The sequence below is a fragment of the Pteronotus mesoamericanus genome, unplaced genomic scaffold (genome assembly GCF_021234165.1).
Source record: "Pteronotus mesoamericanus isolate MK-2021 breed Mesoamerican mustached bat unplaced genomic scaffold, CSHL_Meso_final contig_98, whole genome shotgun sequence".
In the NCBI taxonomy this organism is placed as follows: domain Eukaryota; kingdom Metazoa; phylum Chordata; class Mammalia; order Chiroptera; family Mormoopidae; genus Pteronotus; species Pteronotus mesoamericanus.
The window spans coordinates 2,907,046-2,924,228 of record NW_026555295.1 but is presented as its reverse complement, the minus strand read 5'-3'; the positions used below and the strand labels follow the sequence as shown (position 1 = coordinate 2,924,228).

The 17,183-nt window shown below is 34.7% G+C and overlaps 1 protein-coding gene across 1 annotated transcript in view; it reads left to right on the top strand.

Annotated features, from left to right (window-relative positions):
* The window catches only part of APLF (aprataxin and PNKP like factor), a 102,361-nt gene that overhangs the window by 77,044 nt on the left and 8,134 nt on the right, over window positions 1-17,183 (top strand). The window contains exons 8-9 of the mRNA XM_054586868.1: window positions 999-1,124; window positions 15,776-15,822. Of these exons, the coding sequence (XP_054442843.1) occupies window positions 999-1,124; window positions 15,776-15,822 (173 nt within the window). The remainder of the gene's footprint in view (window positions 1-998; window positions 1,125-15,775; window positions 15,823-17,183) is intronic.

The following is a 17,183-nucleotide window of genomic DNA, read 5'->3' as shown; positions in this document are numbered from 1 at the left end:
TACAAAAATAAAGTCATTCTCAAAGAACTATATACTATATATCTCCAATTAAATTCAAGAGCAGACAAGACTGATAGAACATTGCTTCTCAAAGCATGGTCCAGAGACCTCTGAGAAGTTATAGTCCTGAGCAACCTTTTTGGAAATGTGTAAGGTTAAAACCATTTTCATAGTAATACTAAGACTTTTTTGTGTATGTGCCTTTTTCACTTTCATTCCCTTACTCATAAGTATACAGTAGAGTTTTCCAGAGGCTACACGATCTGTTATTGTTAGTGATTAAATGCCGAAGCAGATGTGAGAATCCAGATGTCCTCTATTAAGCCAGACTTTAGAGAATTTTTCAAAGTTTGAAACAGTGTCTCTACATATTTTTATGGGAGGTAGAGTTATTTATGTTAAAACATGTTATTTATAATATGTAAAGGGTTAATTATTTTTAATGTATTTTTTGCATTTCTAATTTTTTATTTCTAACAGGTTAAAAGCCCACATAAACATGGGCTCTCTGGAGGTTTAGTAATTTTTTTCTTGCAATCAAAAATTTGAGCAACACTATTTTTATGATAGGATAGTGGTCCTTACCTTTAGGTGGTAAATTGGGCTTAATGACTGGAAGGAGACCTGTGGAAGCTTATAGAATGTTGGTAATGGTCTTTTTTAAATCTTAGCAGAGGACGCTCTGTGTGTTCCTTAAAAGTCCTTAAACACTTATGCTTTAATATGTAGAATACTATTTGCAAATTGTCCATTGACATACATGGCCTACCACATGTCACCAGAAATTAATTTTGTTACCATGAGAGTTCTGTACTGAATATTTAATGAGGTTAACAATGTTTTTTAACAACGTAGCACATTAGTTCACATTCTGGAATAATCAGATGTATGTCGCTTGGTTTCCTGCCATAACCTACTAATTATTTTTTAATATATCTAGAAATTTTATATATCCTATTAATTATTTTTTTCTCACAGTGTATTTGTAACCCTCATAGGAAGAATCCTGTCCATTTTCAACATTTCAGTCACCCTGGTGATAGTGATTTTGGAGATGTACAAGTCACCTGTGAAGATGAGGCTGATGACCGACCTGAATGTCCTTACGGAAAATCTTGTTATAGGTATTGTAAACCTGAAACATTTGATTGTGCTTCCTTTTCTCCTTAATCTCTGTTATTTATTCACTTATGCCTGCACTTACTCATCTCAGGCCTTTAAATTTTAGGTTTTAAACTTCCATAGAAAATAGGTTTTCATTTTGCTAATACATATATATGATTGTAATATTTCTATTAGATTAATTCTAAATTGTCGAAGTTGCTAATCTTATAAATGCCTGCAATTTTTCTCCTTTCTAACTTTCTAAAATGCAAATCATATAATTTAAATGCTGTCAATGCTGTCCCATCGTACACTTTATCCAGACTCCTTAGTGTGACACAGATCAATTCAGGATGCTCTCTCTGCCTCTCTCAACTCCACCGTTCTTGCCAACACTTGGAACTAAATCCTCTAAGAAAGGTAAAGGTACCTTTCTCACTCTCTCCTTCCATGGCATCTTGTGTCCATGTGTGTCATGCAGAGTAGAATTTCTCTCATGAGATTGTGTTTGTTTCTTTACTGGAATGTCTCCTCCTCCGGACAGTAAGTTTCTTGACAGCAAGGACTCTTGTATCCTTGTATGAGCAACTTTGTTTAATGAATGAATCAACCTGAAATAGATTACACCGCCAAAGAAAAAACTAGTGATTCCTGTCTCAGAGAGCTTTAATTCCAAAGAGCCATTTTTCCTATAATTTTGGAATACAGGTTACTGAACTTAATGGACTGTTTGAAGTTGTTGCTATTTCTATAATTGTGGTTTTTAATAAGAAGATAGAATAAACTTCTGAGGCTAAAAAGGAAAATAAAAAAGCTTATGTCTAATCATTTGAAAAATAAGTTAGCATTCCAGCAGAGAACATCATGCAGATAATAATAAGATATCTTCATCAGCTAGGTCAATGAACTTGAAAACGTAGGAGAAATGAACGAATTCCTAGAAATACAACTTTTAGAAAGCAATACAAGAAAAAAAAATAGAATAATCCTATAACCTAAGAGAACTTGAATATGTAATTAAAAAGCCTTCCAGTAAAGGAATTCTGTTTAGCATTAATTCCATGAAACATTTAAAGAAGAAACACTTAATTTTTATACCAAGTATTCCCCAAAAAGTAAAATGTTACATTCTTCAATTCATTTTATGAGACTGGCGTAACCTTGATACTAAAACCCAGCAAGAAAAATACAAAATGAAAAATTATAGGAAAAATGACTTTTAAACTCAGATGTAAAAAGAACAAAAAAATTAGTAAGTGAATCAAGCAATTAAAAAAATAAGGAAACTATACATGTCCAAATTGGGTTTGTTCAAGGAATGCATGTTTTCTTTAATATTACAAAATAATGTAATTATTTACCACATATCAGAATAAGTAGCAAATTATATAATAATTTTCATAGATAACTTTGAACACTGACAAATTATACTCTTCTATGATAAAAACTTATTTCAAAGTAGGAGTAGAAGGAAACTTCTTTAAAATTGTAAAGAACATCTACAAAAAGATTATAACAAACATTAATACTTAGAAGTGCGATATTAAAATTTCTTTCTGATATCAGAAATGAGACAATAATATTTCTTCCCTTAATTCTGTCAGTTTTTCTTAATGAACTGACTGTGGTCTGTCCTTAGCGGAAAAGCCTTAGAAAGGGACGCTCACTCAGAGCTGTCCCCTTTTTCCATGTGTTCACTCGCCTCTGGCTTCTGCCTGCTTTTGACAGCTATCCATTGCCTTAAGGTTATTGTTTTTAATAGATTTATTTTGTCATTACAGAAGTAGAACTCTTACTTTGCGTGATATAATATAGCTGCTCCAGCTTTTGTTAAATGTTTGCGTGATATTTTTCATCCTTTTACTTTTAACCGTGTATATTTCAAGGTGTCTCTTGCAAATAGCATATAATTGGTTCCTTGGTCTTATTTTTTTAATCCAGTCTGATAGTCTCTGCCATTTAGGTGTAATGCTTAGTCCAGTTACATTAAATATAACTACTTATGTGTTTGAGTTTAATTTTGCCTTTTTTGCTGTTTGTTTTCTATTTGTCCCACACATTTTTTGTTCCTTTATTCTTTTCCTGATTGCTTTTAGGTTAGTCGTGTTTTTCATTCCATTTTTTTTCTCCATTACTTTTTAGTTATACATTTTTTCATTAGTTACATTAGGTTTTATTAGGCATCACTGACCAGTAATACAATCTACCTTACAGTTGCTGCTTTTACCATTTCCCAAGCAGTACAATAATCTTACATCAGTTTAACTCCATTTCCTCCTCCACTTCTGCTTTTTTAAAAAATTGTCATCATATATTTTTACCCCTATGCATGTTAACTTACAAGGTTTCATTATTAACTTCCTAAATGTTAGTATCATCATTGTTTTATATTTACTAGCATATTTATTACTTCGGTGCCCTTCCTGAAGTTTTATCCTTTCATCTGGTATCATTTTCTTTTAGTCTTAACTTCTTTTAATATTTTATATAGTGCAAATCTGCTGGAAAAGAATTCTTTCAGCTTTTGTGCATCTGAAACTAGCTTTATTTAGATTTTTCTTGAAGGATGTTTTTACTCAATATAGAATTTTAGCTTGGCAAGTGTCATTTCCTTTCATCTCTTAAAAGATGTCATTATACTGACTCTTGCATTCATAGTTTGTGTTGAAAATGCATATTGTTGCTCTTTTTTAATTAATGTGCCTTTTCTTTTGTCACTTAAAAAATTTTCATTATTGCTTTACTTTCCACATTTTACATGTGTCTAGGTTTTGTTTTTTCTTTATATTCATCCCATTTTGAGTTCAGTGAGCTTTATTGTAGGTTGCTATCTCGTTAGTTTGGGGAGATTGCTTGGCTTTTATCTCATTAGATGTTGCTACTGCTCTGTCCTGCCTCCTGTCTTCTTCTGCTCTTTTTTTTTTTTTTTTTTGACAATGTCCCCTCCTTTTGTTTGTACTGTGCTTCAGGATGGATATTTGCTGATTAATTGTCTTAACAGTTTACTACTCCTCTCTTCTGGTCTATCTGCTGTTAAACTCATCTAAAGAGTTTATAATTTCAGAAAGTGCATTTTTCAATTTCAGACTATCCATGATTCTTTATTTATAGATTCTAATTTTGGTGAAATTATCCATCATTTCATTCACATTCCTTATTTTTTCACTCTTTTCAAAACAGTTTTTAACATATTTTTCTTAGGTATTTTAAAAATTATATTTGCTAACCAACATTTCTTGATCTGTTTCTTTTATTTTGGTGATTGGTCATATTTTTCTGCCTCTTCATGCTTAAGTAATTTTTTCTTGCAATACTAACTTTGTTTAAGAAAAGAACTGTAGAAATTATAGATACTAGCTTCCATCAGTGAGGGTATCCTCTCTGTTTGGGACCTCTATTTAATCAGAGATTTAGGTAGGTAATTAGGTTGATGTTTTAATAAAATTTGATCCGCCTTTGAAAAATTAGCCTTGTTCCTTTCATTCCTAAGCTATCATGACCATCCCATGAAACCATGAAAATCTCTACTAGTCTCTCTTTTTTCAAATCATATTCCTCCACTTGGTACAGATCTTATCCTCAGCCCACACCAAAAATTAGCAAAGGCCTCTAAGGAAGAAAAGAGCCAGAGATTTTCAACTCACCTATGAAAATCTCACCCTCTCTTCCTTCATGGAATTTTATTTCTTTTAATTTATTTTTTTTTAAGGATTTTATTTATTTATTTTTAGAGAGAGGGGAAGGGAGGGAGAAAGAGAGGGAGAGAAATATTAGTCAGCTGCCCTTCACATGTTGCCAACTGGGAACCTGACCCACAACCCAGGTGTGTGCCCTGACCAGGAACCAAACCAGTGACCTCTCAGTGCGCAGGCCAGTGCTCAACCGTCTGAGCCACGCTGCTCAGGGCCCTCTATGGAATTTTAAATAATCTAAAATTTTCATGTTCCCACAATTCTCTCCTAAAATCATTTTTATAATTTATCAGGCTTTTTTCTAGTTTTTAAAACATAAGTATTGGTTTGCCATGATGTCCTACATTTTTCCCAAATGCAAAGTCTAAATATGTCTATTCTTGAGAAGAACAGAAATGAAATACAAAGCCTTACTAAGAATAATGTTGTAAAAATTGCTGCCTTCATCTCATTAATCTCTTTGAAAAAGGAAAGAGTGAGAATAGTCAAGAGAAATTACTGCAAGGTCAGTGATTCACATGTAGTAATAGAAACTTTCACATCTATAAATATATTTACATATACATATAGTGCATTTTTTTCATCTGTTGAATTGCTTAGTGTTCTGGTTCTACTTAAAGATAAAATCTGAAGTTTTTTTTCTTGTTAGTTTTAATTACAGTTCAGAAAGACTCTTGGAGAATGTTAGATATGAGTGCTCACATTGACTACTGTTTTACAAATAAGGGAATGGAAGCTAAGAAAGGTTAAATGGTTTTCCTAAGACTTCAAATCTACTGAGGTCAAAACCGAGTCTCCTCCCCGCCCAGTCCAGCATTTCTCTGCAGCACGGTCTGACTCCGCCATTGTTAGTCACTGCTTTCTCAGGTATGGTAGTGTTTGTCTTTTTAGACAAATAGCAAAATATTTTGCAGTTAAAAGAAATCCAGGTAAGGTACTTTGATTGAAGAACTTGCGAATTTTTCAGATCAACAAGATAATAGAAACCCTAGTTGCAGAAGCATGATATGTATTTGTATGTCCTTTCTTTAGCATTAGCATTATCAGTTAGGCAAAAAAAACAACAAAAACATGATCTACTAGATTTTTTGTATCATTGCTAGAAACTAATGTTCTATTATGATCAATTTATTTTTAACAACCTTTATTTATAAGAATATATTATTGTTTTAGCAATATATTGTTTAGGGCTATTAAAAAATGATTAAAGAACACAATTTAGGTGATACAGACAGACTGTACTCAATACTTGATGAAACAGACAGTCCCCATTCAGAGAACTGCAAATGAGGCAGAAGACAGGAAGCCTTTCACAGGATAAAAAATACAAAACAGGGAAGAGAAAAGTAAAAGATACCTAATTGGCTGGGGCCATAGTCAACCTCATTTGGAGTGACAAGGAACAAGGGAGTAAGTATACAGCCCTGAGCTGGGTTGGCATGTGGGGATTGGCTGACTGGATATTCTGTGTTTCTAATGAAGCACAGCATTTACAGGGACATGAGTTATTTTTTGGTTGCTGATGTGGCACCCCAGACCGGAGTGGCTCCGTTCTGGGCCTCGGTATTTCTTTCAACAGTGCTAGAATATGAGCCTGCTGTGTTAGCATGATAAAATGTTCTAATTTAGTTTTCTTAAAGTTTTTATGTAAATTCTTGTCAGATTTTTTTCCTATAGCCACTGAAGGAAAATATTGAAGTCCCACAGATTATAAAATAAAACATAAAAATCAGCTAGAAATTATATTCAGGAAAATGAAAGTATATACCGGGTGGGGCAGAAATAGGTTTACAGTTGTTCATATGGAAAATAATCCATAACTAATAAATGATACAAGGATAAACTGTTTTGCCTACTCAGAACTGTAAGCCTATTTTTGTCCCACCCTGTATATTCTAGAAGTAGAACTGTGATAAGCCTGTTTTCCATGATGGTTGATACATTTGGAAGAGATGAAATTTATTAACTAAAATATGTTTGCATTTTATCTTTAAAAAATTGCCTTTGCAAAACAGGATAAGAATTATTCTCAAGGAGAAACAAGTATTCTTTCAATTGAAAAACTAGGTTAATTTTTAATTTCTTGCTTCCCAGCCTTGCCTTCTAATCCCTTGAATGTGTGCAAGTTAGTTTCTCTTTCTGATGTATCTAGGTGATCTCAAATGTTATATAATACATTAAGTAACCTTAGTCTTATACTTTGTCAGCTCCCTCATTTATATGATATTATTATTGTTTTTCCAAGTATTGTCATCTGTGGCCAAAGTTTTATCACAATAGAGCAAATATAAACATACAGCTGTACACACGGGTTTATTTCATTCTCAGTCATTCAATCCTATGAGTAAAACAGAAAAACAGATATGGATCACGTATTAAATACATACTATAGTAAAAAATAAAGATTTCCATAGCCCATGTAATAGAGAAGATTGATATTTAGAAAGAATATTTAATTACTAAATTTAATTCTTCTAGACTACAGACATTATTCCATTTTCTCTGACATTATACTTTTTCAAATCTAACAAAATATCTACTTGAAAAAATCATAATTTTAATGAACGAGGTGATGTTGTATTTTAAGTATCTTGCCCAATTAACTAATTTATTCTTTTTGTGCTGTACACTGTAGCCTGTCAGAAGACTAGCTCAGTTTAATGCATTTGATTAGTCTAAGGTACTTGTCTGAATTAGAACATTAGATACTTAATGTCCAATGTAACCTACTTATAGCTTTGCCTGCCTCTGACTCACTCACTTCCTCTGGTGCGTAATAGGTTTTATGCAATGTGTTATGACTCCTGTTCTTGCTTGTTAAATTAAGCACTAAACTTAGAATACATATAGATTAAAATGAATGGGGCCCATTTTCAACCAGTTTAGCGTAAAAATGTAAAGTCAAACTCACATACATTCTCTTGGATTTACAATACCTTAGGCAGGTATTATACAAATGAAAATATTGGTGCCTTCATGTTTCTCAGAAGCCAATACCCTACTTTAAAAAAAAAATTATAATATCTCCTAAAAGGGATGAGGTAAGGAAGTGCATCAGTCATCAACTGTAAGTGTTTTCATTGTAATGAACCTGCAACATGATCTCTATAGTATGAAAGAACAGTGCTTTGCCACAAGCAATAAATCGTTTTTTCAAAATGCATATTTGATATAAGTAAATTTGTTATATTTTGTTATTTCTGATTCAGATTTATAGCTATGATAATTAGTTTTTCTGTTATTTTCAAAGTGTTCAAAGTTATTATAATATTATCTTAACTGATAATATATACATTTATACACATCAAACTACAAGATACAGATTTTTAGAAGCCACTTAGTAAAAAATAGGAACATGTATTTAGTGTAAATCCATACTGTGTTATTTGAGGCAAAATAAATAGGTTCTATTAGGGAAACTAGTTAGTTGCCTGGTAGTTGAGATTCCCAGAATTAGCCATGTGAGGCTATGAGTCATTTTATTGGTAGTTGAGTATAATGAAAGTTGATAGTATTTTAATGCATTTTTATAGGATCTGCATATAAAGTAACCTATCATTATTTGCCATGCTTACAGTTCTTTGGTCATGTGTAAGAATATGGTCTTAAAAGAAAGTATTTTAGACTAAATGTTGATCACTTGCTACACAGTTTTACATAAGACTTGGCTATAATTTTTTAAATATTCATTTAGAAATAGCAGTAACAACATCAATTATATTCATATAGCCTTGACAAAATATATTGGAATGCCTTCTGTGGTTTTGTTTTTCTCCTTTGTTTGAATATGCATTCATTTTTTAAAATATATTTTATTGATTATGCTATTACAGTTGTTCCAATTTTTCCCCATTTGCCCCTTGTCTGCCCCATCCCCCACTTCCCTCCAGCAACTCACCCCCTTATTTCATGTCCATGGGTCATGCATAGATGTTCTTTAGCTTTTCCATTTCCTATACTATTCTTAACCTCCCCCCCGCGACCCCGTCTATTTGGTGCCTGCCAGTTATGCTTCTTATTCCCTGTACCTTTTTTCCCATTCTCCTCCAGCCCCCTCCCAACTGATAACCCTCCCTGTGATCTCCATTTCTGATTCTGTTCCTGTTCTAGTTGTTTGCTTAGTTTGTGTTTTAGATTCAGTTGCTGATAGTTGTGAATTTGTTGTCATTTTAATGTTCATAGTTTTGGTCTTCTTTTTCTCAAATAAGCCCCTTTAACATTTCATGTAATAATGTCTTGGAGACGATGAACTCCTTTAGCTTTACCTTGTCTGGGAAGCACTTTATCTGCCCTTCAATTCTAAATGATAGCTTTGCTGGACAGAGTAATCTTGGTTGTAGGTCCTTGCTTTTCATGACTTTGAATACTTCTTGCCAGTCCCTTCTTGCCTGCAAAGTTTCTTTTGAGAAATCAGCTGATAGTCTTATAGGAACTCCTCTGTAGGTATCTCTCTGCTTTTCTCTTGCTGCTCTTAAGATTCTCTCTTTATCTTTAACCTTTAGCATTTTAATTATGATGTATCTTGGTGTGGGCCTCTTTTGGTCCAACTTGTTTGGGACTGTCTGTGCTTCCTGGACTTTTATGTCTATTTCCTTCACCAAATTAGGGAAGTTTTCTTTCATTATTTTTTCAAGTAAGTTTTCAATTTCTTGCTCTTCGACTTCTTCTGGTACCCCTGTGATTCAGATGTTCATACATTTAAAGTTGTTCCAGAGGTTCCTAAGCCTCTGCTCATTTTTTGGAATTCTTGTTTCTTCTTTCTGTCCTGGTTGAATGTCTATTTCTTCCTTTTGTTCCAAATCATTGATTTGAATCCCAGCTTCCTTCCCTTCGCTGTTGGTTCCCTGTATATTTTTCTTTATTTCACTTTGTGTAATGTTCATTTCTTCCTTTATTTTTTAGCCACACTCAATGAGTTCTCTGAGCTTTCTGATTACCAGTGTTTTGAACTCTGCATCTGACAGGTTGGCTATCTCTCTTTCGCTTAGTTCTTTTCCTGGGGTTTTGTTCTGTTCTTTCATTTGGGCCGTATTCCTTTGTCTCCTTAATTTGGCAGCCTCCGTCTGTTTGTTCCTGTGTATTAGGTAGCGCTGCTTTGACTCCCTGTCTTAGTAGTGGGGTCTGTTGTAGAAAAGCAGGCCTGTAAATGGTGTGGGGCAGAGTCTTAGGCAATCACCAGGGTGGGCAACCCGCTTCACTGCTCTGTGGCTCTGTGGGGGGGGGGGCTCGGAGAGGGCACAGTGCTACTGCCTGGCTTCTGGCGGTTTGCCGGGGAGGAAGCTGTCTCCTGGCACTTGCCCCTTTTCCAGTCACTGCACTTTCTCCCTGTTTGCTGCTTGTGCCCTTCCAGCTGTTGCCTTCGCGCTGAATCCCAGAGCGGGTGGGTCTGCATAAGTCCTAAGTCTATGCCGGCCCTTTAAGAAGAGTCTCCTGAAAATCCAGCAGTTTCTCCTGAAACAGAACTCTTGGTTTCTCTCAGGAAAGCAACTCATCCCCAAGTGTCTCCACCTGTGTCAATGACTTCACCTTACACAGAGTGGTTAGGCCCCCAACCAAGAAGCACCCTTGATTCGTTTCTTCACATCACTCATTCACTCCATCAGCAGTTCTTGCCACTTCAGCCTTTAAAACCCTGACCACTTCTTACATCCTTTATCTCTGTCATTTCAGTCACAACAACCATCATTTCCTTCCTGAAGTATATATATACTTTCTTTTTCTCTTGTCCTTCTGTAGTTTGTTCTTCACACAGCAACCAGAGTAACTCTCTAAAATAAGTTGTATATTGTTGTTTTGTTATTCAAAACCTTCCCATAGCTTTCCACAAAACTATCATGTCTCAGAAGTTCTCTGATTTGATGCCCTGCTCTTTTTCTTCTCAGTCATTTTCCTTGAGCTCTGCAAATCTTCCTGTGTTTTTCCAACTGCCTTAGTTTGTTTCTACCTCAGCCTTAGCAAATTTAAAGACATTTTTTATTTCCTCTTCCTGAAATACTCTTCCTTCAGATATGCATTGTATTCACATATCTATATGATTAAAATGAGAAATAGTTTGGAAAATGTATATTTTTAAATCTAAAAGCTCACAAAAACCTGGTGTGGTTATGGGTGTGTAGCTCTCTATGTTTAGAACCAAAAGATAACTGTTAATAATTAACAATAATGCAAAAAAAAAAAACAAACCACAGAAAAGATTTTGAGGCCAGCTGAGTTATAGAAAATGCCATTTGTGAAAAACATTGATATAAATCTTTTATGAATGAACTCTGAGTAAGTATTTCCATTCATTATTAGGAAAAAGTCCTGGGTGGAATTTGGCATTGTCCTTGAAAGTTGTTTCAAATGCTCAGATGCCCCCAAAGGACCATACAAAATTGCCACTTAGCGTTAACCTAGGGTTATATGAAAAGGACATTCTGCCTTGTTGTGAAATAACTGATTTTTAAAAATGGAATATGCATAGGCAAATGTTAGAAAATATCCTATAAATTTGTGAAGTTTGATTGGGGAAATATTCAACTATAATAACTGTATATGTTATTGAAGACAAAACTCAGCTATTTAGTATTAATTGGCAATTATTTACTTTTACTGGCACAGTTCTCAGACATTGTTGGCTATCTTAGATTAAAATTGATTTCTATTTCTATAAAAATAGCTGACACTTGTGAAATGCTTAATAGCCTACAAATGTTTATACACATTACTTCATTTAACCCTTGGAACAACCTCGTGTGAAGCAAGCACTCTTATCCCTGTTTTGCAGATGTGGAGAGGGAGACTTCGTTCATAGGACTTCCCCTGGAATCACATAACCTGTAAACGGGGTAGTCTGAATGCAGACTTAGGTCTTCTGATCCTGAAACCAGAGCCCCTTCCACAACATAACGCTCCAGTTGAGCAAGCCAGATGAGAACAGGTGTAAGACACAGTGGCGTCTGTCTCATAAGTATTTGTGAAGAACTCTGTGTTCCTTGATGACCTGAGTGATTGATTGACTAGAGTTAAGTGTCTTATGAGGCTGAGCAGTCAGCATTTCAGGAACCTGATTGCAGTGGAGTCTGCTTAATGTGACTCTCAGATTTTCACTGTTTCCTGGAGCAGTAATCTGAATTGTTGATGGCAGGAAATTCTACCTTATTTTAGTCATAGGTTTGTATAAAAAGGTTCAGTGGGTACTTTATTAACTTTATAGGTGGGAGTGCAAAGCAATTGCACCACACTGACATTCTTTTTAACCTATTGAGAATAGGCATTTTGGGCATATTTCCAATAGAGCAACTGTCTTTCAAAGAATAGCTTTCCAAAAACATCAGGATCTGTGGATTACTGTTTATTAAAAAGTATGTATTAACATTAACTGGAGAAAATTCAGTATCAGTCTAGAAATTAGTAGAAACTGCTTTCTGTACTCCAGCCAAGGAGAATTTTAAACTTGAGTTTGTATTGCAAATGATCCTTGCCAGTTCTTTTCAACAGTCATCTTCCTCAGAAATAATAGGTAGCAAAAACAAGTGTCTTTTAAATATTTCATCATTTTGGAAACTCATGCAAAAACTTAATTTTAAAAACTTTTTTGAAGGAAAACGGTGATTATATTGTAATGGATTAATTTATGAAAAATACAGTTGAATGCCATCTTGTGAAAGGCACATATGTACTTGCTATAGAAGATGTAATAGGAAAAGTGTAAGAGAAACCCCATTCCCTCCAGCAGGTCATTTAACAGATGATGGAGACACACACACACATTTGTGTTGAAAGTTAGATGACAGTATAAGAAATTACGTGGTGAGTATGAAGATAGCCAACACGTTCTGGAGATTGCCAGTGATTGTCAGACTTGCTTTCCTGAGGGAGCTATGTAGAATGAGAATAATATTCTCGGCAATAAGGCTATGAGCAAGTGCCTATCAATGGGTAAGAAGCAAAAACTACTCTGTGAGTAGAAATGAAGGATTGGGATGCAAATAAAAGTTGGGAATGAGATTATGAGGGACCTTGAGAGAGAGGATAATGTAAGAACTTAACATTCAGAATATTTTTGCTTTCTTTTTAAAAATCTTCACCTGAAGTTATAGTTTATTGATTTTTAGGGAAAGGGAAGGAGGGAGAGAGACAGACAGAAAGATCAGTGTGACAGAAAAATATCGATGCATTGCCTCCTGTACTTGCCCCGACCGAGGATTAAACCTGCAAACTTTTCGTGTACAGGATGACACTCTAACTGAGCCACTCGGCCAGGGCCAGGATATTTTTTCACATTGAAACTACTATATAAACAAAACATGTCTAATTTTTTTCAGTGTGTCCTTCTGCATATGATATATTATCTTTTCCTTTATGGCTCATTTTCTACTAAAGTCCATTTATTCTGTTAGTTAAATTTATCATCAATAAAGAATAAAATATATTTGAAAATACTCCAAACAGCAAACTTCTGAATCTGTCAGGGAGGATATTTTTTCTTCGTCTTCAATGAAACAACTAGCAAAAACTTTACTGATACTAGTCAATACTTTTGTTTGAAACTGGAAATTTAGTCTTCAAGCTAAATGTGGAAAAATATCAGTTCAGTTAGTTTCCGGCAGGTCTCACATTGCAGTCTTATACCTGTCTTTTTATGAAAATAGCAGGTTCTCCCAGGGAAAGATGGGAACCATTAGCAGAGCCTCAAAGAAATATGAAAGAGGCTCTCTAAAGCAGATGAAAATATGCAGCTAAAGTATAGAGCTAAAAATCATTTCTTTTTCTCGGTACAAAATTTCATAAAACATTTTCCTGTTCTTTCTCTATGGACTATATAAACTTAAAACTTGTTCCCTATCCGTCTTTTTCCCCTCGGGAAGCAGCTCGGCTTTCCCTAGGCAGCATGTGAGGTTAGACTGTGTCAGGGAGGCACCTAGAGCAGCTGGGCATGTGCTTCAGTGACAGAGAACGGGAACTGCTGTCCGCAGCTTGAAGGTTGAACCATTACCTCCTCCGTCACCATCCGTTTTCTGTGCTGCATCTTCACTTTGCCTTTTTTAAGTCACTGTCCCTTTCAGTCTCTCAAGCCTGACAACTTCTATCAGCAGCCTTTTAACTGCTGTTTGGTACAGAAGCTGTGCTGGTCTCTGTTAGCGCCTCTGGTTCCATTTCTGTACTTGTTTTTAAAGCCTGGTATTTAACTGCTTGAGGGTTTCTAAGCAGCGTTTGGAGGAGACTCCCATAGCAACCAGTTAAGATGATATTTAACTTTTCAGTAACCCTGCTGTGTTAAGGGCAAAGCAAGAAAAGATAGGACTGCTTGGAACCTGAAGCAAACATATATTAAAATGGAGAAAAAAAGCCTTTAAATCTCAGATGACTTTAAACAGATAATAATGAGGAATTTGTGTAGAATGTTAACACTTGAAGAGTCTTAGTGAAGGCATATGTAATTTCAGTGTACTGTCTTACCACTTTGCACTAGGTTTCAGTTTGTCTCAAAAGGTTACCAGTTTTAAAAAGTTACCAAAAATAATCTCAACTGACCAGCAGTCTTTTTCTAAGTTACTGATGAAGCACACTTTTGGTATTCCTGTCTCTCATTTTCCTGTCCCCCCTTGCCTGACGTCCAGCATTAACTGTGCTTCAATAGAGACCGAGTTAAACAAACCACTGACCTGCACCAGCATGTTCAGTAAGGAAAGGTCGTCCCACAAATCTTTCCACAACTTTGTTCATGGCAGCTCTCTTCATCACATTTAAGTTGTCCAGTTTATTCCTCTCAATTTTGAAGTTTCTTTTCCATCAAAAGGTGAAATTTGGGTTAATTTTGCCAAACACACAATCTTTTGTAGAATCTTTTTTCCAGTTGTCAAAACTGTTGAGTTTTGACCCTCATTAACTGGGTGGTTACACTCTTGTACTGTGTTTTATGTTCATTTTGTAGAAGTTACCAGTGAAGAAGAGGTATTAGTAGTAAGATTTGTCACTGACCCCTGACACAGGGCCTGGCAGGTAGTCAGTGTTCTGTGACTGTTTCTTGAACCAATAATGAATGAATGAGTGGCTAACGTTAATTACTTACCACCTGCCATGAATAAGGACTTCATGTGTATTCCCCATGCATCCTCACAACAGCTTCGCATGAACTGTTCACCTCAGCAAGTCTGTTTTCAGTGCACCCTGCTCTCCTTTGTCAGGTCCCTCTGAGAGAGGTAGATACCCATCAAGTGAATACTGGGCAACTAGTGACTGCTTTGGATTTTTGCTGCTTAGGCAGTTTTGCATTATCTGGAGAGAATGTGTTGCATATGCAGATATAGTGTACCCAAATATTTGTTTAACTAGTAAAATAATAGAAGCAATCATAAGTTTACATAATCATAAGTAGATATTCAAACAGTAGTTTCTGTTTGACTTTGGAATATGTTACATGAATTTCTCAACACAAACCGACTTTCCTGTTTTCTCGTAAAAATTGATTGGTGTTCTTTGAGGAAGCATGACTGAAATGCTTTTATCTGTGGATTCAAAAAGAGCCTTAAAAGTCTCCTTTTAGATATTACACACAAACACATATTTGATATTTTATGATTTATATTTTATATACTATTTACATTGTGTTTTTATATGTGTAACATTGATATTTTAGAAATAAAATATATTTTACTTGAGGAATATGATAGATTTTGTTTGCCTCATACTGTCTTTCTGTAGAGTATAAGTCATAAGGAAAGAACTTTGGTGTACCACTCCATCTTTTCATCTAGAAACATGCCTGGCATCAGTAAATATGGAAATTAAAAAGCAAATGTTTTGTACAGCATGGTGACCAGAGTTAACTACCAAGGAAAAGCAAATGCTTTTCAACAAGAAGGCTTGTTGACCTTTAATTTTTCTGTGAGATTTAGTGAATATTCTGGTTAAATTAAAATAGTCATTAATTTTTAATGACCAGAAAACTAAATCTTATTTTTGGTTTCTTTTCTTTTTTTCTTTTTTTTTTTCAGGAAGAATCCTCAGCACAAGATAGAATATAGGCACAGTACACTTCCAGGTAAGTAATTTTACTTCAGGAAATTGAAAATGAAACCTTCAAATGAATCTCCTATTAAACCTAGTTACAGTTTCCAGTTGTTAGGATTTTTTTTTTCCAAATCTCTTCTGGGAGTTTGTTGAATTGCTAATTTTAATGATTTATCTTAAATTAAAAAATATAATTTCAATATAACAAATGTTTTCTACAATTATTGTATAACAATATGTATTTGTCCTTGCATCTATTAGGATTCTTTATAGATACCTGAAAACAACATTTCAAATTGATCTAAATGGTAAAGAGAACTTACTAATTTCTATAGTTGAAAAGTCCAAAAATAGGGCTGGATTTAGACATAATTTATGCTTTGGCTCATTAATATTATCTGTAATGTCACCAATGACCCAATTTCCTTCCATCATCCTGTCTTTAGAGGGGTCATTATTATCCTAAGACTGGCTTCTCTTGCCATCCTCATTCAGCTGGGTTGATAAGTACCCATTTCTAAGGGGAGAGAGAGAGAGAATAACAACTTTGACTAACTATATCTAGGGAAAAAATCATAAAATTCATTTTTTGTACTGGCTTAGATCTCATTCTCTTTGAACCATTCACTATGGCCACTGATGAGTTTGTGCCAGCCCTGGAACCAGGGTAGAGTCCCCTCCTTAAGAACTGCAGGGATCCCCAGTGGAAACTAATGTTTTAGGGGAAGGGGAAGGAAGGGGATTAGATCCTAGACAAGCAGCTATCAAATGTTCATCAGTCCCATTTGCTCTAGCAGTCTTTGTTACCTTGTCTTTCTTGTGCTTCTGAACTCTATTAATTTTTTTTTCCCTTTAACAAATTCTGGCTTCTTTGCATCATTGGAGGAGGTCAATTCAGCACACAGTATTTCTGCCCACAGAGTGAGAGAATAAAATGTACACTATCCGGGCTATGCCTACATGTATTTGCATATGTGTAAACACAACCAGCTTGTAGCTAAGTCATAAAAATAATTAAATTCACCATTGGAAATTCCGTTGGATATTTCTGATTGAAACACACTTTTGAACTTTAGTAATCCAGACACCAATATACTCATTTTATCTGAGCTCATATGTGTGGAGGTTATGTTACATGTTACGCTTTTTTACTGAGACTGTACTTAATGATGTAGCATTTATGGTTGTTAACTTCCTTTCCAACAACAATGTAATAATATTGATTAAAATATATTTTATTGATAAAGTTTAGCGTTGTTCCATGAAAAAAACATTTGACACATCTGTGTATATTCACAGAAATAGGAACCACTTTCCTAAACTCTATCAACATGTATCATATGGCATAGTTAAAAACATTTGAATTTTCTTTGAAAAGTCTCTTTGAGGTAT